The sequence below is a fragment of the Harmonia axyridis genome, chromosome 5 (genome assembly GCF_914767665.1).
Source record: "Harmonia axyridis chromosome 5, icHarAxyr1.1, whole genome shotgun sequence".
NCBI classification, from domain to species: Eukaryota; Metazoa; Arthropoda; class Insecta; order Coleoptera; family Coccinellidae; genus Harmonia; species Harmonia axyridis.
In genome coordinates this window covers 34,113,656-34,138,303 of record NC_059505.1, presented here as the reverse complement: position 1 = coordinate 34,138,303, position 24,648 = coordinate 34,113,656, and the positions used below count along the sequence as shown (strand labels likewise).

The window sequence follows — 24,648 nt, the reverse complement described above, 5'->3', positions numbered from 1 at the left end:
CTTCATTTCATTCTGTTGCAAATTTGCAACACACATATTTAGAGCGTCTGCTATTACAGACGATATGCGTTAAAGCTTGAGTTCATGCTGTTGCATATTTGTAGCACTCCTATTAAGCACGTGCGCAATACCGATGTCGTTTACGGTTAGGTTTTTTATGGTGTTGTGGGTTTATGTGTCCACGTGTTTTGTGGAATCAGTTGACTCGTGAAGGGCCTTGTAGTTGAAGGGGTTAAAAAATTTAAAAAATAGTTGAGTGATAATAATACCTACCGTATACTATGGACAATACAGGTATGTTCAAAATTAACCCTTCATTTCATGAATTAAGAAAAATTAGGAATAAAAATATTTTGATAGGTTTGAATATTTATTTAGGCTTAGTAAACGACATTATGAACTCTTTTCTTATATGCAATGAATTATAACAAAAAAAATGTATGTTGCTAATCTGCAACACTATGAACAAAAAGAACTGAATTATAATTTTTTATTGAATATGGAAATTATAAAAACAGTTTTTGTCTTTTGTCAAACAAAGATGGACACCACACTTTTCACATTTAAAATGCGTTATTCCTTTGCAGAGGGGCATTTTACATCTCTGTCTTGCCGTATCATATTTTGTCCAGTGACCAACGTTATCCATTCGAACGTTTTTCGGGGGTGCATGTACCGCTGGTCCTTTGTGTCTTTTAGCGTTTATACCCAGTTCCACCTCACTAGTTGAAGGCCTTCCTCGTTTTTTGTCATTTGCCGATTGAAACAAACATAACGTTTCTGCAAGATGGAGACGAAATTGCCACTGGGTCATATCATCTTCGATATTTTTTTCCTTTTTGGACCGCTTGAATAAGAGCCAAGCGTTGATAGTAACGATGTCCAGTAAATGAAAAAATATTCTGAGGTACCATTTCCTTGATCTAATAGGAATTTTATAGCGGCCTATATGGCTATCAAGCATGTCAACACCACCCATGTGCTTGTTGTATTCGATGATTACGTTAGGACAAGGGATTGTAATTACTTGTTTATTTTTTCTGTCAAAGCGTTTAGCATCGTGAAACGGAAGCTCTCCAAAGCAAGATGAAAGCATTGTTACCACCTTGTTGTCTTTCCAAGCAACAGTACTCAGGTCTATACCTTCGAAATTGCCTACGTATTCTTCAGATGTTCCCCTTGATTTTTTTGTAAATTCTTTTTCATTAGTAAGTTTAGAGTTCAAAATCCTGTTGCGGCGTATTGTGCCCAGCATAAATATTCCATCTTTTGCCATATACGAGAACAGCGGTATTGAGGTATAGTAATTGTCGCAATAAAGCTGGAAATTCTCATTTCTCGGAATCACTCTTGAAAGTCGAACAACAACATTAGCACTGGCTCCTAAATCCTTCTCATTTGGTTTCACTTTTGTGAAAGTATTTGTGGATCCGTTGTATATTTCAAAATTGTAGGTGAATCCTGATGTATCACACAACATGAATAGTTTGAAACCCCATTTGTGGGGTTTCATAGGAATATACTGTTTCAAATGGTGCTTTGATTTTGTTGCGCATATTTGCTCATCGATGGAAAGCTTGTTTTCCATTGGCACTGAAGAACATCTTGTATTCAATTCTGTCAAAAGGGGTCTAATTCTGAATAAATTGTCGTAATCGGGATGTTCTCTAGGCAAGAGATTTTCGTTGTTATTGAAATGTATAACACTTTTGAGAGTCTCAAATTCATTTATTGTCATACATTTGCGAATTGTTGCATTTCCAATATCTGGTCTCCAATAACAACGTGTCCTGGGAAGCTTGATAACCGACATATATAATGCAATACCGAAAAATTTTTGAATATCACCCATCGATATGTTCGCCGGCTTATTTGGGTTCTTCTGAACACTGTACAAATTGGTTTGGTCAACAATTGTCTGGAGCAATGAATCAGTGAACAGGTACTTGAAAAAATCGTAAGGGGTCTCAAGTTCCAGAATATTATTGGGGAGACTAGAATTGCCTAAAAAGTTTAAGGCATCTTCATTCATTGCTAAATGTTTTTTTCGCCATGTTATTTTTTCTCGAATGTTCTTTTGACATATTGGAGCCTCCGGATTGTCGCATGTATTTTCGTTTGGTAGCATCTCATTTTCTATCAAATCACCAACTTCATTTCTACCGTCATTATCATCATCATTGATCGGCAAATCGGTGTTCAACTCATTATTTTCACCATCTTCAATTTCTTCTGGAAAATATTCCGGATCAGCTAAACTATCCGTATCCGAAAAGTCAAACTCATCTTCACTATCGTCCCACAAATGTGCAGCAATCTCTTCCAGTTCTGCATCAGATAGAAGTTTATTTGGTCTATTTCTAAGACGTGAACCTTCTGCAAAGAAAATAAATAATTTTATCCACAGTTCATGATGTTGCATATTAGCAACATAGATATTATTTTGCTAAAATAACCCCCAAAGATATAACAAACAAAGAAACATTTTTATTAATTTTGAACATACCTGTATTGTCCATAGTATACGGTAGGTATTATTATCACTCAACTATTTTTTAAATTTTTTAACCCCTTCAACTACAAGGCCCTTCACGAGTCAACTGATTCCACAAAACACGTGGACACATAAACCCACAACACCATAAAAAACCTAACCGTAAACGACATCGGTATTGCGCACGTGCTTAATAGGAGTGCTACAAATATGCAACAGCATGAACTCAAGCTTTAACGCATATCGTCTGTAATAGCAGACGCTCTAAATATGTGTGTTGCAAATTTGCAACAGAATGAAATGAAGGGTTAATTATACGTTCCGTGAGAAATTTTTGAATTTTACCGGAAGAAAAGATTTTTAGAGTTTGGGTCACACAACATTGTCACCTTTATGACTTCATTGTTGTAATTTTTCGTTTCTTTTCATCTGGTTGTTTAGATTCGTATTTTTCTGAGTATTTGTGGTAATTAGGAAGGATTTCAGCAAACGTTTAAACCCCAACTTTCTCTCGTAATACAGTAGGTGTCATGTCATTAAATATGTTACACTCAGAAGAAAAGTACATTCTGTGTCAAGGTTAGAATGAAAATCTGATGCGAGTGAATCATTCCGAGGGCGAGCTTGAGGAATCATAAGCATCGGATTCTCCTAGTCGAGTAACAGACTATAGTTTCTCCAAGACTGTCAAAGTAAAATAAAATTAATCTAGATACTACAACATGGAATTTCTAGAGATATACACACATCGCCAAAAGGTTTCTCAAGAAATTAACAATCTATGTTCTGGAAATGAGATGAATATTCTCCTCTCTTTCAACTGAAATATATTTAATGGAAAATCTTGGTTTGTTTCTCTTTGCTTTATGCAGGATGAGACAAAATAGGAAGAATGAGGAAAAATCTAAATTTATCGATTAAGTTATTTTTTTTTTATTAATTTTAGTTATTTCACAACTGCATCCAAATTCAATAGTCCGTATTGCCACCTCTTCTTTCAATCGACTGCTCAATACGCCTAGGCATTCCACGAATCAAGTCATTATTGAAATTTTCAGTCATATCGTTCCATTCTTGCTGAAGGGCTAAACCTCGGGCTAAACTCAATTCCTGAAAGGTTGAAGGTGGGTTTTGGCGATTGGATATTGCTCTCCCTAAGTAATCCCATACGTGCTCAATTGGATTCATGTCTGGTGTGTTTGCTCTCCAACTCATTTTCTGGATATTGTTCCTTTGAAGAATGTTTTGAATGAAATTATCCTCAAATTTGTTGCGCAGAGGAACGATGAGTAGTTCGATGATGTTTTCTACGTAGATGGCACCAGTCATTGTTCGTTCAACGATAATAAGAGGGGTACTCGGACTGAATATTATACCCCCCTAGCACATTATTGATTCGCCTTGAAAGGGTACAACTTCCCGGGCGAAATTGAGTAGCCCTAGTCTACCTGGATCTCTCCATATCCTTTCTTGCCGACTATCCCTTTGTAAACCAAATCGTGACTCGTCCAAAAAAATTACGTTACGCCATTGTAGTACACGCCAGTCTTGGTGGTGTTCTGCTCATTGCCAACGGGTAGCTCTATGTCCAGGTGATAGCCAAGGTACTCTTAAAGGTCTTCTTGTCCCTAAATTTGAGGAATGAAACTGTCTCCTTATGGTACTAACTGTTACAGATACCTTTCGATTCTTCGAGTAAAATTTACGATATAATAGTCTTCCCTTGCAAATGTTACTCGGTTGACCAGGCACCGGTCTCTGGGCAACGCTGCCTGTTTCCAGGAAAAGGACCACTATGCGCTTACTGAAGTCCGTGGACAATTCAAACGTTGCGCAATTTGGTGGTTCGACAAAGCTTCTTGATATAGGGCAAATATTTTTGCCTGGTCAAACTGAGTAAATGGATGTCCCGGCATTTTTCATGGAATATTCTCAATATTAAAACTTCCCTTATTCGCTGAAAACTGATTAACTTCGAATGCACCTGTATTCTCCCGAACAAGAAACATTTTCTGCTGGTTTATAGTTTTCATTTAATTGATAAGATAGTGAAGATTCTACACAAAAAAAATTGTCTTGTTACATTCAACGAGTTAAGAGGTGAAGACTTTTGACAGTGTGTTTATCTTTTCTCATCCATCGTTCTTAAAAAGTCAGCACTGCATGTCATTTTCAGTCTTGTTACGCAATTATATCTCGAGAAGTTATAATTTGAGCCTACGAAACGCGTACTGTATATTCCAAAACATTAAAATTCCTATGCAACTTTTAACCCGAACACTCACAGCAGATTTGATCAAAATCGGAATAGTAGAAAAAATACATTTTGAAGATCTGAAAATCTTATGGAACCTAATATCCATCCGTACTCATCAACATAATATTCTGAGAGTGACACTTCCAATATCACAGAATTAATCTCCTCGTTTTCCAGATCATCCAAATCAGGCCACCGAATCCCCAGAGATGGCAGCTCAGGCTACGACAGCTCAGACAACGAAACGGCGAATCAATACAAACAAAACCGGAAATACAGATCGGATCCCGACTTCCGGATGCATAACGTCAATATGACGTACCAACACGAGGTAGGGCTTGACGTTTGTTCTTTTCACCTTGGCACAAAAGGAATAGATTTGAGTCAATCGCCGGTATTCATTATGGTCGTTTAATCCAATGAACAAAATTGATTATCGCAATTGTCAGGACAATTTAGAAAAGGAGGATACGTCACGCTTCGATTGTTGTATGAAATGATCGACCGACATTATGCTATTCTCATCTGGGCTTAACAGTTGTTCACCAAGCTTCAATAGAAACTGGCGCAGGTTAAGACATCATTTTGTTTTTTTTGTCGGTTCTTTATTGCTGCAGATCGATGAAATTCTCACTTGTGGCGTTCTCGATATGCATCACTAGTTTAATCAACGCATTTCGCTGAGATCGACGGATTGGTGATCTAGAAATTAAATTATTTGATTGGAAAGAAGATAGTTTTGCATTGATGTTCCACATTTCGATCCAAAAGCTCTTATTATTATTAAAAACTATTATCCATCTAGCGTTGCATGAGTCTGTTCGGGTTTCACTCGATGGCGTTAGAAATATGAGATTTCGTACTACAAAAACTTCTCTGACAGTTTTGTGATTAGTTGACTCAGTTTAGTTTGAGCGCACGTCAAAGAAGAACACTAGCAAAGAGTAAATACGCTGAATTTGCAAGCCAGGCGGTTGAAAATGTAACCAGTGTTTATTGCCCTGATACTGTAATAGCCTATCACTCGAAATTTTGGTTTTGTCGATTTCGTTCCGATAATTTCGATGTAAAAGATGCACCACGCACTGGAAGGCCAATTGTCGAAAATGTCGGTGAAATAAGCACTGTTTTGATTGCCCAAGAGCTGAAGATTGCACAAAGAACCGTTTCGAACCATTTGCATAAGGCTGGTTTCAAGAAGAAGCTTGATGTATGGGTATCACAGGAGTTGACGCAAAAAAACTTCATGGAACAAATATCTATCAGCGCATCGCTGCTGAATCGCAACAAAATCGTCCCATTTTTGAAGCGGTTGATGACTGGTGATGAAAAGTAGATCACTTACGACAACGTCAAGCGAAAACGGTCGTGGTTGAAATGCGGTGAGCCGGCGCAAACGGTGGCCAAGCTAAGATTGACGGCCATGAAGGTTTTGCTGTGTGTTTGGTGGATTTGGCAGGGAATTATCTACTTCGAGCTGCGCCTTTACGGCACAACTGTTAACTCGGAACTGTCCTGTCAACGATTGGAACGTCTGAAGGAAGTAATCGCCCAGAAGCGGTCAGCTTTGGTAAATAGAAGAGGAATTGTGTTCCATCAGAACAACCCTAGGCCACAAACATCGGTCGTGACTCTCCAGAAGCTCCGGGAGCTTAGTTGGAAGGTTCTTATGCATCCACCTTATAGCCTGGACCTAACACTAAGTGATTACCATTGATTCCTGTCCATGGCGAACAATTTTGCTGGTGAAAAATTGGCTTCGACAGAAACTTGTTAAAATCGACTGTCTCAATCTTTTGCCAATGGGGACAAGGGCTTCTATGAGAGAGACAATGATATTACCTTCAAAATGACAACAAGTTATCGAAAAAACGGCGCATATTTGGCCAAATCGGATCATTTTAACTATAGTAATTAAAGCCATGTTTTTCATGCATAAATAATAGATCTTTTTACTACATCTTATGTCCCCTAACATCCATTCAAAGCTGTAACATTTACATAGTTCAGTAAAATGTGGTAAAACGTTGTTTTTGCGTCCCAAAATACATCGATACTTAGACCAATAATTGCTGGAAACGTCAGGGTGTTATAGGATAAAGCTAGTAATTGTATGCATCAGAATCCTCAGATCTTTCATGAAATAGAATTGAATCCTTTTTACTGAAAAGGTTGAAAATGAATGCATAGTTGAATCTAGAATACTTCCTACTAGAAGTAGGCACTGAAAACACTTGAACTAACTGATGACTAAATTGGAGGAATTCCATTGTTGAAAGACCCAAATTACTTCTTTATCAATTTCTTCAAATTATTATTATCAAAAGACGTGCCGGGAAAATTTAGGACTTGAGGATAAATTGTACAATTACATATTCATGCTTGGTAATCATTAAATAAATCTTAATAAGGGTTTTACAAATTGAATACTGTAGCCGAATTATAATAATGTTTCCCTCAGACTGGAATACCTTTGGCAGCATTGAAACAGCATGGCGTCAGCCAACCTCCTCCAAGCCAGTTCAATCGTAACAAAAGCATCTCCGAAGCTAATCTTCTCATGACTGAATATTCGAAGGGCGGTTATAACCCCCAAATGAGGGATCCTAGGAGGAACAGTGTTGCAGATTTTGGTATGCGGGATTATGTAGACCATGGGTGAGTAGATCCTAGTAAAAACCTCGTATCTAAATTTTAAGTTTGCTCAACTTGGGGATTTCAATTTAAGGTATTTTAAGCTTGTTGATTATACGTTAAGAACATTTTTGTTAACGTTATTTACTTAAAGAAGATGCAAAATACAACTTTTGAGTTGAAGGAGATTACAAACTATGTTCACTGTGATTCAAATATAGTTATAATAACAACCTGGTACTGTAATTCCACAATCACTTGACCAATACGGAAATATATCAAAAATACAAGGTTTGCCCAAATTTGATAAATTTTTTAGATGACTGAAAATTTATTCCGATATTTTAGCTTTTTATTCATAGGTCAAGTGTCTTTGATTAAACTGTACAGTTCCAGAAAGGATTAAATATAAGGTTGAGGAAAATTAATTTTGTATTTCCCTCACTTTTTTCAACTAAGTATGTCCTATTTGTTATTAGTCACATTGGATCCTACGATACGGTATTATAAAGGTGTGAGTGTATACTACTTACAAAATCACTTTTGACCAAATTAATAAAATTATAAATTAATATAGATGCGTTTGCAGTTATAGTTGCTAAGTCTTAGAATATCTAAACTCCAAAATAATATTACTTTTCAGAACGGTTGGCAACATGAACAGACCTTTTCCTAAGCCAGAAAGTCACCTTTCATACGCTACAAGAAAATCACAACCTATGGCTCCAAGGCCTGAATTCCTTCCTTCAGACGATGAAAGTAGAACAGTTTTTCTCTATCCACATCTTCAAGTAAGTACCTCGTTGGATGTCGTTTTATGTTGAGAAGTTCCTGGAAAAAATAATTATACTCTGGAAATTTCTAGGTGTTAGGACTTAGTGTCTGTCCAGAAAGAACCTCCTGCTGTGGCGGTAGTCACTATCTCCTCCTCAACGACATATCCTTCGAAGTCAGAGGCGGTGAAATGCTTGCCCTAATATCCACCTCAGAAGAGGAGAGCACCACCTTGCTTGACATCCTAGCAGGAAGAAGGGATGCTCTTGCAGGAGACATCATCCTCAACGGACAACGTGTTAGAAGCAACGCCCTAAAATCAAGGGTGGCGTATGTACAAAACGACCTTAATCTTTGTGAAGACATGACAGTTGCGCAGACTCTCAGATTTCATTATGATCTCAAGAAACCCACTGATAAATTAGGATATTTCAAATTGGATGCCATGGATAGGGTAAATCATTGAATTACATAACTAAAAACTTGTATGATTGAAGTGTTGTCAATTTATGACAGCAGTTCACAATATTTCTACCAACTTAACAAAATAAAGAGTCCCATTACTCATATCATCACTTTTATTTCGGTGTAGAGTGCATGTTAAATGATTATTTTATTTCAGATAAATGTTTTGATAGAGGATCTTGGTCTGGAGCAAGTGAGACATACCAAAGTGGCCTCGATGACTGTTTCTGAGAAGAGGAGGTTAAATGTAGCGTGCCAGTTGTTACTAGATACTGATATTGTATTGTTCGATCAGCCTACTAAGGGAATGGATATTTTCGATACTTTTTTCCTTGTAGAATACTTGAGGCAGTGGGCCAGTGGTGGAACGAGTAATGCTTTAGGTAAATATCAACTAGGTTAAAAGAAATTTGAGTGGGCTTGTAAAAGATTAATAGAAGGAAGCAGTCCAACAATGGGAGTTGGATAATAGAATAACCCTTCGGAGTAAACCTCCTGGTCTTGCTCAGGCAAAGAAATTTGTGGTGCTTTCACCGACCTACACCAGAAAGCTGTTGAAGTTGCCATGAGCCTAGTTTCGGGTAATGGGGGGACTGTTGGCAGGCCACTGTCGGTGCAAATATCTTTTGTACCACATGGGAAAGTTAGCAAATGATGAGATTTGCAGGCTCTGAGGAACGGAGATAGAAACGGCTGAGCATCTGGTGAGCGAATGTCCGGGTTTTACTGGCCTAAAAACGACTAATATGGAAAAGTCAGTCCTGGATACTCATGAGGTGATAGCCAAGGCGATAACAGTACCTATTGACGGCCTCCTTGAGTTTGTAGGAATAGGTAGAGTTATTATTATTATTATTATTATTATTATTATTTGAACTGGGGTCGTTTTGCTTCGGTGAGCCTTCCGGGAACTGCGATCATGCAGATCTTTTGTTCACTACCCTACTCATTCATAGAAACCCAGGGAGGTCGTCAACGACGTTAATAAAATTGACAACCTCCCTAGGGGCCTTGGCCATTACCTCTCTGGTATCCAGGACCGGCTTGCCCATGTGAATGGTTCTTAGGCCAGCCAGCTCTGGACACTTGCATATCAAGTGTTCAGAAGTTTCTACTTCCGATCCACAGAGCCTGCAAATCTCGTCTGCTGACTTACCCATACGGTACAAATGATGTTTGTACCGTCAGCAGTCCCACCATCACCCGAAGCTCCGCTCGTGACAGCTTCAGGAGTTTTCTGGTGTAAGTAGGTGAAATCTTCACGAATTTCTTTGCCTGAGCAAGTCTAGGAGTGTTAGTCCAGTGGATTGTCCTACTGTTCAACACCCATAGCTGGACCGCAGCTTTGTATTGGTCTTTTCCTATCCCACAGAAAGGCTCAGGTCCAGCAGGTCTTAACCTAGATGCACTTTTTGCAAGCTCGTCCGCTCTCTCATTTCCTTCAACACCACAGTGCCCTGGTACCCATAGTAGAGTCACCTTATTTCCTCTGGCCAGTTGCTTTATGGTGTTACGGCACTCCCAAGTCAGCAGAGACCCCTGACAGCACGATTCCAGGGATCTCAGCGTGGCTTGGCTGTCCGTGGTGATGTAGATATGCGCCCCTTTGAGGTTCATTTTGAATAGGTAGAGTTAAGAACAAAAGATCCAAAAGGCTGATAGCGCCTCAATGACCCCGATTCAAAAGAATAATAATAAACATCCCATGGATGGGAAGTGAAAATAGTCAGGAGCCATGTTTACAAGAAAGTTGTTCTTATAGTCTATCTACATTATCAGTTTGTTGCACCTATCCTAGGACACTTTGTATATAAATTCTAATATTTCAAGTCCTTAGGTACATTCATTATTATTTTTCCAGGAAAAATAGTTATATTGACCCTTCATCCTCCTACGTACGAAATATTCACAATGCTCTCCAGGATACTATTGCTATCTGCTGGAAGAATCATGTTCAGTGGTAGGAGAAGAGATATGTTGCCATACTTTGCCTCAGTAGATTATCCATGTCCTTCGTTCAAAAACCCTTCAGACTACTATTGTAAGTAAAGGTTGATGGTGAAGTTTCAAGATGAAATATCGAATATGGAAATTTTTTAGTGGATCTAGTGACCTTAGACGATTTATCCGCTGAAGCAATGCTTGAATCTTCACAGCGCATAGAACAATTAGCAGAAATTTTCAGACAGAAACAGGAACCTTTGAGCGATCCTGGACCGCCTTCTTCATTACCTTCAACTGTTAAATCTTCGAATTTCCTAGTACAAGCCTCTGTTTTATTCACGTAAGTTGATGAAGAAATCCTTATTTTTCCTTCGGAATCAATCTACCTTTTATAGCTATAGATACGGTAAGGTAGAAATCTTTTTTAAAGCCATCTAACGAAAAGATATGTAACTATTGCAACTCTTAGGAACGCCACCTGACGGAAGTACATGCAACTTGTTTTGAATAGCTTCTAGACTTTACGCAGGGTACTACTTTCATTCACCTTCTATTGTTCGAATGTTTTTTGTTTCTTTTTTATATTATGTAACGATCGTGAACATTTTTTGAAAGTAGATCGGAAGTGAAATCTCCCTGTTTGAAAACTAAGAATGGCTGCGCCCTCTCCACGAAATATACTGAACCTGCAAACCCACCCTTGCATTTTGAATAGCACCCTGCGTAGCGTCAGAAGCTATCTACTATTAGTTGCTATTCCGTTAGATGGCGCATTCTAATAGTTTCTAATTTTTTCCGTTAGATGCCACTAAAAGAGCTTCTCAGGAAATATTTAAACTTAGTCTAAAATTTGCTGCGTTTTGATATTTTCCACCAATTTTGTATACGTTTTATACTTTTTTTCAGGAAATCGTTAGTTTACACCCAAACCAATACATTTTTGTATTGGCTGACGTTATTGGTAGCTTCAGCTAGTCTTTCCCTGATAGTAGGAGCAATATTCTGGGATGTGCCAAAGACAGATTACAATTTGAGTCTGAACGACAGACCAGGTTACCATTATGCTGTGATGTGTTTGATGTGCTGGCCACTTCTATTGCAGCTGACCTATTCGGAAATAAGACGAAACAGGAAGGTGGTAGAGAGAGATATAAGACACGGACTCTATGGGAGATTTACTTATATCTTCTTCAAGGTGACTCATTTGAAGTCATAATGAAGAATGTTGATTTTGATGTTTTTTTTTTTATTTCAGACTGTATTCAACATTTTTCCTTCCCTTTTTATATGGATAATTTATCTTGTGCCAAGTTATTCGATGTCCGGGTTGTATATGCAGAGTCCCAACGATTATGATGGATTCTACGTATATTTGGGTAAGATTTGCAATTTTGTATGTTTTTCTACATTCATGCAAAAAGCAAAACTTTATTGAGCTATATTTAGTGGAAAAAGGAGTTCTTTATTGCACTAGTGCAATAAAGTTTTTATTGCACTCATATCTGTCAAATATTTCAGCCTGAAGGAAATAACGATGTACAGTTACCAAGTACTAGTAAGTTTACTGCAGTAACAAATCAAGAAGTGGATTTAAAAAGTACTTCACTACGAAATATCCATATTGAAAATTGCACCAATTGTTCATTCACTTTCAACATTGGGAGTAAAAATAAAGTTTGAGTTAAATTGTTCGTAACGTATTAGTTCCTGTTTCAATGCAAATCGATATTAATAATAAAGTATTCAAGATGCGCTTTTCATTTTCCTCCACATAGTGCCGCACCTCAATAAATCATTTTTTGCTTTTTGCATGAACGTAGAAAAAAATGTTGTATGCAACTCGTACAAAAATTCTTATTGCACTCGACGTTCGACAATTTCACGTCGAGTGCAATAAACATTCACTTTTTGCACTTGTTGCATAAATAACTATTATAAGCCGCATTGTACTGCAAAGTTAACACTTGTTCGTGAACGGAATATTTAATCTCTTGTCCAAGGGAACAATTGGTGCATGATTGTCGAGCTCTCGAAAGCTCCAGACTTACCGATAGTGCTTTCTTATTTATATTCGAAAATGTTTCGGATGAGGCCATCAGCAGGAGTCTTCAAATTGTTATTCTTTTATTCCCTTGAATAAAAGAATAACAATTTGCAGACTCTAAATAGTTTTTACCTTTAAAAACTATTTAGAAGGGCACTACAGGGATATCGAGAACCGTTAGACATACAGGGTGGCTTAAATAACAAAAAAGTTGCTTTATTTAGGGATTAGTGTATTGGTGTTAACAGATCCAAAATATCTTCAATGGTTCCCGAGATATCTCGAAAAAAACTAAAAATCGAGGTTTTCTTTTTTCTATATAACTCATTTGATTCTGGTGATAACGTCACGAAATTCGGTTTGTAGCCATTATCCAACATAGAGATTAAAATGGTGTCAAAAAACAACTCAAATATTTAAATAACAAAAATTGTTCACTTGGAACAACCTTCACGGTTTTTTTATTCAATCATTTACTCCTTGCTATACTATTTATGTTTTACCAAAAAAAAATTAAAATTCAAACAGCTCCTTTGGGGTGTTACAGTTTCTTTGTCAGTTATTGTATAATATACAAAAATAAAGTTTGAAATTAATTGTTCGTTTTTTTTTTCAGGTGTTATGCTTTTATACTTGAGTTGCGTTCAGATATTCCTAACCGCATTCATATATCTGTTTGCTGCTTCAAATGCTTCAGTCTTCTTTGCGTCTATGGTCATGACGTTATTGTTTAGTTCATCTGGTTACTTCATTCATTTCAATGATCTGCCAGTGTATATTAAATATCTTAAGTTTGCAAGTCCCACAGAATGGTTGCTGCCTTTTTTGCTGAATCGAGAATTGACACCGACGGCACTAGCAACTGTTCTTTCATCGCCTCCCTTATGTAGAAATAAGCAGGTGAGTTCTATAATTTTTTTCATGAGGTACAACCAGAATCGTTTCCTTTTTTTATGAAGCAGAATATGTATGAAAAAAAAAATGTAGTCCGTTGGTATGCGAGCAGAACATCTCTTGTTTTTTATGAAACAGAAAATGTATGAAAACATGTAGTCCGTCGGTATATGCCAGCAGAACATTGCATGAGTTTGCGTTGTTTCGATTATAAAATACGTTGAAGTTTACATAGTTCGCTGCAGCTAGTTTTAAAATTTCTGGAAATTTTCAAGTAAAAAACTTCTCATTTCTATTCATCTTAATAAAAATAGAGAAATACTATGCATTTGCCAATGATGATTTTCAGTTAGTTTGTTTCATAATAAATAAATATACATAGAGGGAATATATGCAATTTTTACATGTCCCCAACATGGTTAGATTACGTTGTCAGATTGTGATATATTTTCAAATCCACAATTTTACTATATTGTTATAACTGTATACTATATTGAATGGAATATAGGTATTTAGTGATTCTCGATCAAATATGCAAATTTGAATATTTGGAATCCGATATTTTTCCTAATTATCAAATTTATAATAAGCTGAATATTTATTATTTTCTGTATCTAACTTCTGAAATCCAAGGTTTGACAACTTTTGCTCTCCTAGTGTCATCGGTTTTGTTTCACGTCGTTTAGCTTGAAGTTTGTTTTCTGAATTTCTGATATATTTAGGAATTAATTTCAATATATTATTTCGAGTTAATATGAAACGTTGATTCACTATGGGACATAAGAAGTGCGTTCTTTGTTGAGAAACTCACGAATTGAGTGAAATATCGTATCACTGATATGTTTTCCTTTCTGCGCGCTTCATGTCAAATTTGATAGTTCATGTTGGGGACAAAATTCACTTACTGAAATGAAATATGCTCCCCCTATCTTTGTTTACTACTCTGAGGTTTGTTTTATATTAATTATCAATCTGAAAATTTTTGAGAGAAAAAGAAGGAATAAGGAGTATTAATTCTCTAGAAGATGATTGAAAGTCAAAAATTCACTAGTACAACACTCACATTATGCACAATTGGCAAAAATATAGGGATATTATGCCATATATCTCTATTCTAATGAGATAATACGATGTTAAAAATATGATTCATTCAAAATTCACTTTATTGTGTGAAAATTGAAGGAATGGAAAAATGTAGTTCTAGGAACTAATTTGAAACTAAAATTTCAAAATTCAGGAAACAAAAAACCTCAATTGTAAGCGAAAAAAATACAATTGAATTGATTATTAATGAGAAAATATTCAATTATCAATCAATCAAAGATTCATTAATTATCCGTTGAATAATCAATTGAACTATTATTTTTTTTTCAGATTCAGCACCAAGATATAATTGTCCAGTTGCCATGTCCAGTACCTAACGGGACCCAAATATTACACAATTACGGCTTTCTAGATTCTCAAAAGGAAGTCATAAACTACGAAAACACTCCATTGGCTTTAACGATCTTTTATATTGCTTGCTTTGTCCTTACAATATTCGCATTTGTTGTCAATTTTGGTAGTTCAAAAAAGAATAAACAAAGAAACGGAAATTCATACTAACTTTATTGAAGCGTTGTTTCGAGTAGCTATACTCGATTTATTGTTGATATTTAATCGAATATATTTGTACAAATATTTATAAGTGAATATTATGAAGAATAAGATGTAATAAATTATTATATTTGAATGATATTTTGGAGTTTCGATTTATTGTTACGTTTATTTAGAATTAAAAATTTTTGTAGTCTCCAAGGGTACAGTTAGTGTCTCAGACGCCAACTCAGCTGGGGATTCACGGCTTGGCTTGATTTTCAAGTCAAGCTCAAGTGGTAGTTTTTCAATCTCAAGTGGAGTATTTATTTATCAAGTACTTAAATCATATCAAGCTAGAAGCTACTTGATTTTTAGTAGTTTTATTGTATAGTGTCACATCAATAAAATATGATAAAATGAGAAGGAACCTTGAAAAAAAATTATTTATTGAACTTTTTTCAAAGAGGAACCGAAAATATTAACTTTTTTTATATAGAAACATAAATTAAATCACTATAAGTCATAACAAAATGAAAAATAATGAAAAAAAAGTTTCTTAATAATGAGAAAGCTCCATGCTTTGTTTGATTTCATAATTTTCCATCCAGGATTCAAGTCACTTGAGGCATCTTATAGATTTGTCGCCTAACCTATTGCGGGTTTTTGTTACTGTAAGAGCAGCTCTGGAAAATTATCTTTCAACAGGAGCTGAAGATGCTGGAGTTGATAAAAAATTCTTGGCCAAGTTTGGAAAGATATTTCTGAAACTACCAAAATCTACCAATAAATTTCATAGAAATGTGAGAAAACTAAAGTCACACTGGCGTATGTTTCAGTCTCTCAGCGCTCGAGGAATCTCCTTAATCCTTATTTAGTCTAAGCGCGCACGAGAATGCAGAAATATATGCCGTGCGACGCGTATAAATCTCAAGTAATATCCAGTAGCTTGATATCAAGTCAAGCAATAAATATCTAAAATCATGTCAAGTCAAGCTCATTTATGTAATTTTTCACGAGCTTGATTTTTAAGTCAAGTAGTTGGCTAAAATGTCAAGCTATTTGGCATGAGGAATCCCTAAACTCAGCGCCTTTGTCGAATTTTCAATTTATATTCTTGATACGTCTTCTATTATCTTCCATCTTCCTATAATAACATTCCCAAATGATCCCCTAATAAAGAACTTTGGGGAAAGTAACAAATGTTGTGGCGAAAACCAAGCCAGACTCATCCCTAGATTCCACATTTGATATTGCACAATTGGATTAACACAGGATGTCAGAGTAAATGATAGATTGTATCTATCTTATTCGATTTTTAGGAAAAAAAGTTATTTTGTATTGGAATATTCCGATTTGGTCCATTCTTTCACGTCATTCGTGGATGATTGATGCGGAATCAAAATTGTATTGTCCAGTGGATTAGTTGCCGGAGGACAAGAAACCTAATTGTTTCATAATGCATTGGTACAATAATGTAATTGTGTAAGTTCGCGATGCAATCAACACTATTATGAATTTTATATTGGAATCACTGATGAACAATTCGTGGTCAAAATTATTCCCTGTGTTTTTGTAACAACCGTCTCTTGATCTAGGCTACGTTCGAGGCCTGAATGCAGCAGTTTTATTTCATTAATTTATTTATTGATCGGAAATACACAATACAAGGATGTGCTTCTTTAATGAATATTGAACTGGAGGAATTGAAGCTAAGAGTATTCAATTGAAAATCTCATCTTCAGAAAATTCTGAAACTCGTCTAACTTCAAAGCTAGTGCTTTGTTGTAAAAATATTCTATTCAGTGTAATTATACGATTGAAGGTATGTTTTTAATTTCATGATTGAATTGAATTTATGAAAAATAGATTGATAGATATGCTACAAGAATCATTGGAGCTAATAAAACAAAAAAGGAATTTAATAATTAATAATAACGTATATCTCGAAAGTTTTGGCACAAATTTGAACTATGTATATGACAAAATTTCAGAAATTCTTTAAGTCCAGTCGGCTTTAACAAAAACAGTCAATCAATGATATGTCATTTCAATGAAATTTCAGTTCACGAAATCGATTGCGCCGTAATGGAACATACATACATAGGCGTAAAACTTTGCTTCTGTCGTTTTTTTCGTGAAACTCTAGGCTTTATTGTAAAAAAAAACTGGTTATACATTCATGATTCAAAGTACTGTCCATCGCTGGCCACTACTTTCTTCTATCTTTCGGACAGCGTAGGAATTATGCGTTGGAAAAACGGGTCATCTTTTGAAACGATCCAGTTGTTTACTTTTTCATAAGAGCGGAAGTACTGGTCAGCCAGGCCGTGTGTGATTGATCGAAACAAGTGATAGTCAGAGGGAGCAACGTCTGGAGAATAAGGCGAGTGGAGTAGGACTTCTCATTTTCACGTTTTCAACTATGTTTTGACCACTCTCGTTGTATTGCGGCCGTTTTTCTGTCAAAACTCGGTCTAAACGCATTAATTGCGTTCGATAACGATCGTTTGTGATTTTTTCAGTGGATTTTTACAACTCATAATACACTACGCTGAGCTGATCCCACCAAATACTGAGCCCGACCTTGGAACCGTGAATATTTGGTTTGGCCGTCGGCGTGGAAGGATGGCCGGGATATCTCCATGATTTTCTGCGCTTGAGATTATCGTAATGAACCCATTTTTCGTCTCCAGTCACAATGCGATGCAGAAACCCCCCGTCTTTGCTTTGCAAGCAGCTGTACACAAGCAAACAAACGCCGTTCAATATCTCTCGGCTTCAATTCGTACGGCACCCAATTTCCTTGTTTCTGAATCATTTCCATGACTTTCAGGCGTTTTGAAATGGTTTGTTGCGTCACTTTCAATGATCCTGCCAATTTTTGTTGCGTTTGACATGAGTCTTGATCAAGTAATTCCTCCAATTCTGCATCTCTCTTTCTACGGTTCCTTACCACATACGAGATGTAAAAAAATATAAATATTGGCGGAAACACAGAAATACAAATAAAACAATACAATAATAGATAAAATTGAAGGAATAAACACAACTATGTGAAATGTATAGATAAAATAGTTGCGAATAATTTCAAAATAAAAACAATGCAAATGAACGGTAGTAGTATAAATATCTAAAAGAATCAATAAATTAATAAACATAGGAAATAAATTAACATAAAATATATCAGGAAAACATTGTATTCACACGATTGAATAGTTCAATACTCATTTTTTTGGGAGTGAGTCCAATTGTTTTTCAATCCGTTCAAAATTTCTGTTATTTTTTTCATTCAAATTCAGCATCATACTTCATTGTCCTCTCAAATCTGTTATTTCCAATGCTTACTTCATCACTAATTTCTCGAAATTGAGGACAGGGGATGTATTGTTATAGGACATAAATTTGTTGTTTATATGTATATATGACTGATGTTAATATGATTACATATTAAATTCGTGAACTCCATCTTTGTGTAAAGATCATCAAAGTTTTGAATTCGATTTTAGATACAGAAAGAACATACTTGAAAGGAGTTGAAGTGTGTTTTGAATTTCAGCTTATTTTCTTCAGAATAACATGAAAACTCACATCTCACTTTATGCGTTAAAATTTCCGACAAGTCATTTTAGATTTATCGGCAATTTCAAAGGTGCCCACTTCGGATTTCACAGATATTTCACACTACCTCCTTATACCCGATGAAAGACCAAGTCATCTCTATCTGATAGTCGGCTTTGCAAAGTCAAACTACTTAACACACCAAGCACAATCGGACGCATGTTTTCTATTGTCAACCTAGAAGCGACAAACACACAAACAATAACATCGAGAGCAGCGTGAAAGTGACATTGTGTCTTTTCGCAAGTGTGAAATACAGATGACAGGCGAAGAATGGCTTGAGCCCGATGCGGTACTTCTGGAGCTACCACACCAAAGGGCCCCGCTGCACATTAGACTGAATGAGAGCAGCCAACTACACTTAATTTGTTCCGACAAAGGTGCCGAGAGTTACTGCAGAGAGGTACTTGACTCCTTTTGAATGGCTGGTCTAATAGGATACCGTACGAAGTTGAATGAGAGGCATTTAAAGATCAGGTAAGTTGCGTGTTTTGTTAGGTGATGAAGGACTTGACGTTATTTTGCGTATTTTTCGGTCCAGATGTGCTAGATGGGGAAAATTAAATTATGCGGATTGCAAATGGGGTTTTCGTGTTTGCGTTTGAAGGACTGCAATGGTTTCGGAGAGCTGCATCTTCGTAGTTTTATGGAGAATTTTTTTATCTGATGTTCTAGGGTTATAAATGGTGTATGAGAGTTTTGCAGTAGTGGAGTTGCAGATTTGATAGAAGCGAGTTTGTCGATTCGGCCAAATATTGAACATCCTCAAAAGGAACTCAGTCATAAACTTTGATAATACTCCATTGGATTTGATAAGCTACCAACAAAAATGACAGATTTCTCGGATCATTTTAAGAAAAACATGGCCCCTCCAAAAACTTTGTTTTCGAAATACTGAGTGTGAATGTTTGATTTTTTTAAGTTTTTTCTCATTGCACCTTCTCTTCACAAGTTATTCAACTTGGATTTGGCATAGATATTCCAATTTAAAGTTTTCATTATGTGATAGGCTAATTTTGAATGCAAATCTACAGGGCGATATTTTTTTCTGGACAGTGCCCACTTCTTTTCTCCAGACATCTTTTTTGGTGGGCCACTGGTAGTTTGAAATGTAAAAAAATACTTTGATCCAGTGCTACACTTCTTGGTTTCTTTTATTTTTGTCGTATCTGCTATCTGCTTCAAATTATCCGAGGAATATATAATTTTACTTTGGACCTCTAATTTCTGCAGGGCGGCCACCAGATATTTTAGCGCCCCAGCGAAATAAAATTTCACCGCCCTATTTTGGCTAATTCATCTGAATTTTCTTTGAAGGAGGCTCTGTTATTCCTCTCAGGCATCTTTTCAATTTTATATGAAATCGTATTTTTCAACTCAAAATCACCTGGTCAAATTTATCAAAACGTCCTGAATGTTTTAAAGCATTAGGCTCTATTTATAAATCTATAGCAAAAAAACGACGTAGTTCTTAAAGGTACAAAAAGTCTTGTTTTATTATCTGAATTTGCACCCCTACGATTTGGCGCCCCGGCAAAATGTCCGGTATGCCGCTCCTGGCGGCGGCTCTGTATTCTGTATATTGCGTTTATTTTGTGCTTACAATATTAGCATTTGTAATGAATTAAGGTAGTTCAAAAAAGAATAAACAAAGAAACGGAAATTAATACTAACTTTATTCAAGAAGTTTCGATTAGGTACCTGCTACATTCTCAAATTGTTTTGAAATACACAGAGTATACGAAAAAAGTGTAATTGACCTAACATATGTTTTTTCTTATGAAACATCCTGTTTTTAACTGATTTTTCAGATTGCATGGAATAAATGAACCAAAGTTTGTTAGAAGTTTCAAATGCTTGCAATTTACCGTTTTTGGGATAATTCAATTTCTCATGAATTGAAGGATTTTTGGAAAAACCTAATAACTCCGATATAAATTGATTCTTTTGAATGAAATTTTGAAGAATAGAAGTCAGTAGTGACTTCCAGTTTTCAAAATGAGACAATTTATTGATTACTCATTCAAATCTTGGACTTATTCCGAATGGCATACCCTGTATAATTGTTTATTAGATGACAAATTTTATTAAATTCGAAAAATTCTCTACCAAATAAGAACGAATACAGGGTGTGCCATTTGAAATAAGCTCCTCAAAATATGTTAATGTTTGGAAAAGTCATCAATGAATCATCTCTTTTGAACACAGTCAAAATCTCGATGGTTATCAAAATGTAAGTACTCACCTTCTCTAGTATTCATTTTCAGGAATCATTCAATTTTATTCTTTCATTCCTGAGTTATTTGGTTTTAAAAGCCTCTTCAATTTATGAAAAATTTAAATATCTTAAAGACGGTAAAAGTTCTAAGCATATATGAATATGAAACTTCGAACAAACTTGGGTTTATTTATTCCAAGCAATTGAAAAATTCAATAATAAATATATGTTTTGGTATATACTGTGTTCTTCTCAATACTCAGAGAATGTAGCTCTAATGGAGCCTTATGGAAAAAATATTCGAAAATGTTTAATCGTAATAGAGCGTAGCATCAATAATTGTGAAACAGCTTGTATACAGGGTAAGTCTTTGATTTTTCCTATATATATTTCAAACGAAGGAAACACTTTGTCCTTTACCATTTTTTCCGATTTGGCTCGGTTGAATAGATACAGGCTGTTGAAAATCAATAAGAAAATGTAATTATTAGTTATATCTCGCAAATGGAATGGAATCTAAAGAAATGATTTTCGGAATATAGTTTTTAATTGATATGATGAATATTTTTCGAACATAAATTCTATCACAGGAGCCAACACTAGTATATATATAGTGAAGAGAAAAAAATGTAATCCAATAAATTCAAAAGAGAATCAAATATACTTAAACTACTGTACACCGCATGTACGAGTATCCACATTAGAACAGAAAGAATCAAGTCATTCTGTTTCAATGAAACTCCAGAAGTTTATTCTTTCTAGACCAAAATAATTGTTCTGGTGACTGTGGACATAATGTTGAAAATCAGCGATTCAATATGAACACCTTGATTACAGGTAAGAACACCAAAGAGAAATACAAAATTAGACAATATTCACTCATTCATTGATCAGCAATCGGAAATATTCTCTTTCTTTCTCAATGACCTATTCCATTATGATTTCTGTTTCTTGATATTTTTTATATTTTTCAGGTTCTTTGAGAATATTCTGTAAATGTGTAGTGCTAGGTATTTGAAATATCTTTATCCTATGCGATTTTCGGCTGTAGGGATATGAAAAGTATTTATACTCCTAGTTTCATATTCAGGTTCGGTTTGTTTCAGTTTGATTTTCCAAGATTGATGGCAATCAACATTTGTACCATAAACAATTGATGAGGATTCATAGCTCCCGATATGGCATATAAACCATCTGATGAAACGTCAGCTTAGCTTGGTTGCCTGATTTCAATGGTCCGAAAACCCTGTAATTTGAACTAGAACATGCTTACTCAAAGACATGAAATAACCTATTCCTACTACAATTCAAAACTACAACGAGAGTTATTCCTTAAATTTAATTTCATCATTCGTACCTCCCTCATCACTCAAAAAAACGCGAAACCTCACAAAAAAAACACCCTCATTTACTACCAGAAATTCATTTCTTGAAAATCACCGCAAATACAACTTACAACAATTCTCCAACTCAGACCTTCAAGCACTTGGTAATTTCCACGCCATTTCTCTATTCCTCTCTCACCCATTACCCAAAAAGGGTCCCATTATTCCCGAACTGTCGACCTTGCGGCCTCCGGGATCAGGGGCTAACACTCCGACGCTCCTCAAGACAGACAGGCCCTCAATCTAAGGAAATCCAGAGTCTTGTGCCCGGGCTAACAAAGCAGAGGCGTCGTAATCAATCATAAACCATCAGAAATCGCTCGTGCTCTTCTGCTAACATCGTTTCTTCTTTCCCGAGACGCAGCAGCTGGCTGCATCATCAATTCGGCGATAAATAAAATATGTATATGTGGCTCGGTGACAGGAAAGAGTCCTTTCATCGTCCTGATGTCCTCACACACGAGTGGATTTGCGGTAGGACAATTCGGGTGCGGTTTTGTTCGGGCGTTTGTTGGGCATTCACGCTGGGGATAGGCATAGGATGGAATTGGCGGGGCTTTTGGTGGAAACAATGTCTTTTCGGGGGTTATAAATTTGATTTTTGTTGTTAGGGTGGATGTTTTTGTGGAGGATCTAAAGTTCGGTCGAAGAGTCGAGTTTTGGGTTGTTATTTTATGTAGGTTTGAAAAAGGATAGTATAGGATGGATATAACGATAATATTCTTCTGCAAATGTTGAAAACTGTCATTGTTATTTGTCAGTTAACAATGTCGAAGTTCAAAGTTAAAGAGGTAAAAGTATATACACTTCCTGAATTGGAGATACAAACGAAAATGATAGATTCCTCGGGTTTTTTTCCAATAGCACCTTCCCTTCACAAGATACCTATTCCAATTTGAATTTGTCATAATAATATATGCTGATTTTGAGAATGATATTTTTTTTGGAACAGTGCTAGCTTTTTTCTCCAGAACTTTTGTTTGGTGAACTGCTGATAGTTTAGAGAAATGCAAAAAAAAACTTTAATCCAGTACCACACATTTGGTATCTTGTAGTTTTTTTGTATCGGTTACCGATTTCGAGAAAACCATTTCAAACAATTCTCTGGAAAATCCAAATCATTATTAAGATTCAGTTAGTAAGCTGCGATGAATGAATGAATTATAAGTTATCGAACTTATTTACTTTTATTAATTCGATCGATAAATTGGTAAAGTCATCACAAATGAGTAGGACTACAGGAAACACCATGTATCTCGAAAAAAAAGCGTTTGCGAGCACATGTTTATGTGACTTTATTCTTTTTTAGGCTTTGAACGATTTTGTTACTATAATGTTGAATTGTGTTATTCGAAATCTCATAAGCTCAATTCTGCTCATACACTTTTCTTGAAGCATGAAAATTTGCATTCATATTATATTATAGTATCATAAATATTTATGAATTATAAATTTTCATATTTCCTCATTTGAACGTTTGTAAAATTGATTTATTGTTGACTAGCACAAGACCGCGGTTTCAACCTCGTTCTGAAAAATTGCATGAATGGACAAAACCGAATTGGAAAATAAACTAAATAAAATATTACTTTTTATATAAGTCGGAAAGCCATGAATATGTACAGGGTGGGCAAATTTCGATGTTTTAGCACTACAACTTTTAAACCAAAGGAGATAGACAAAATCTGATACCCCATTCTCGGTCTCTTTTTCTGAGAAACTAACAAGGGTAGCATTCATTTTTGGCCACCTTCTTTTGTTTTCTACGTAAAAAAGTGCCTGTATAATGTTTTGATTTCAGAGCTCTATCATCAGTATTAGCGGAGATATGAATGTTTTTCGATATCGCCATTTTTCCAATTTTCGCTTATAGCTCGAAAACAAAAGAAGGTGGCCAAAAATGAATACTACCCTTGTTAGTTTCTCAGAAAAAGAGACAGAGAATGGGGTATCAGATTTTGTTTATGTCCTCTGGTTTGAAAGTTGTAGTGCTAAAACATCGAAATTTGCCCACCCTGTACTTATTATATGTTCAGGTGTTATATTTTTATGAAAATAAATGATGAAATAGAAGGGATGAGGAGACATTGGTTGAATCAAAACGTGATTCAATTCTAAGAAGAACTATTTTTGTTTTTAATCTATTGACTGACATACGTCGAAACCGTTTGATTATTCATCATTTTGACTAACTATTTTAAATATTTATTTTATTAATTGTATGATGAGGTATGAAATCAAGTTTTTGATGTTTCTATTTATGATTAATAAATGTTTTATTTTCAGCCTTGAAAAAGGAACAAGACGTTCAGAAACGTTGGCAAAATCATAATTGATTATTTA

The 24,648-nt window shown here is 35.6% G+C and overlaps 1 protein-coding gene across 1 annotated transcript in view; it reads left to right on the top strand.

Annotated features, from left to right (window-relative positions):
• Positions 1 to 15,243, top strand: part of LOC123681322 (ATP-binding cassette sub-family G member 8) — a 32,086-nt gene extending 16,843 nt beyond the window's left edge. Inside the window, exons 5-15 of the mRNA XM_045619659.1 lie at positions 4,929 to 5,082; positions 7,213 to 7,409; positions 8,029 to 8,176; positions 8,251 to 8,613; positions 8,782 to 9,007; positions 10,486 to 10,665; positions 10,725 to 10,908; positions 11,475 to 11,763; positions 11,824 to 11,944; positions 13,229 to 13,512; positions 14,881 to 15,243. Coding sequence (XP_045475615.1) covers positions 4,929 to 5,082; positions 7,213 to 7,409; positions 8,029 to 8,176; positions 8,251 to 8,613; positions 8,782 to 9,007; positions 10,486 to 10,665; positions 10,725 to 10,908; positions 11,475 to 11,763; positions 11,824 to 11,944; positions 13,229 to 13,512; positions 14,881 to 15,111 — 2,377 coding nt within the window. The 3' untranslated portion in view covers positions 15,112 to 15,243. The remainder of the gene's footprint in view (positions 1 to 4,928; positions 5,083 to 7,212; positions 7,410 to 8,028; positions 8,177 to 8,250; positions 8,614 to 8,781; positions 9,008 to 10,485; positions 10,666 to 10,724; positions 10,909 to 11,474; positions 11,764 to 11,823; positions 11,945 to 13,228; positions 13,513 to 14,880) is intronic.
• The last annotated feature ends 9,405 nt before the right edge of the window (positions 15,244 to 24,648 follow it).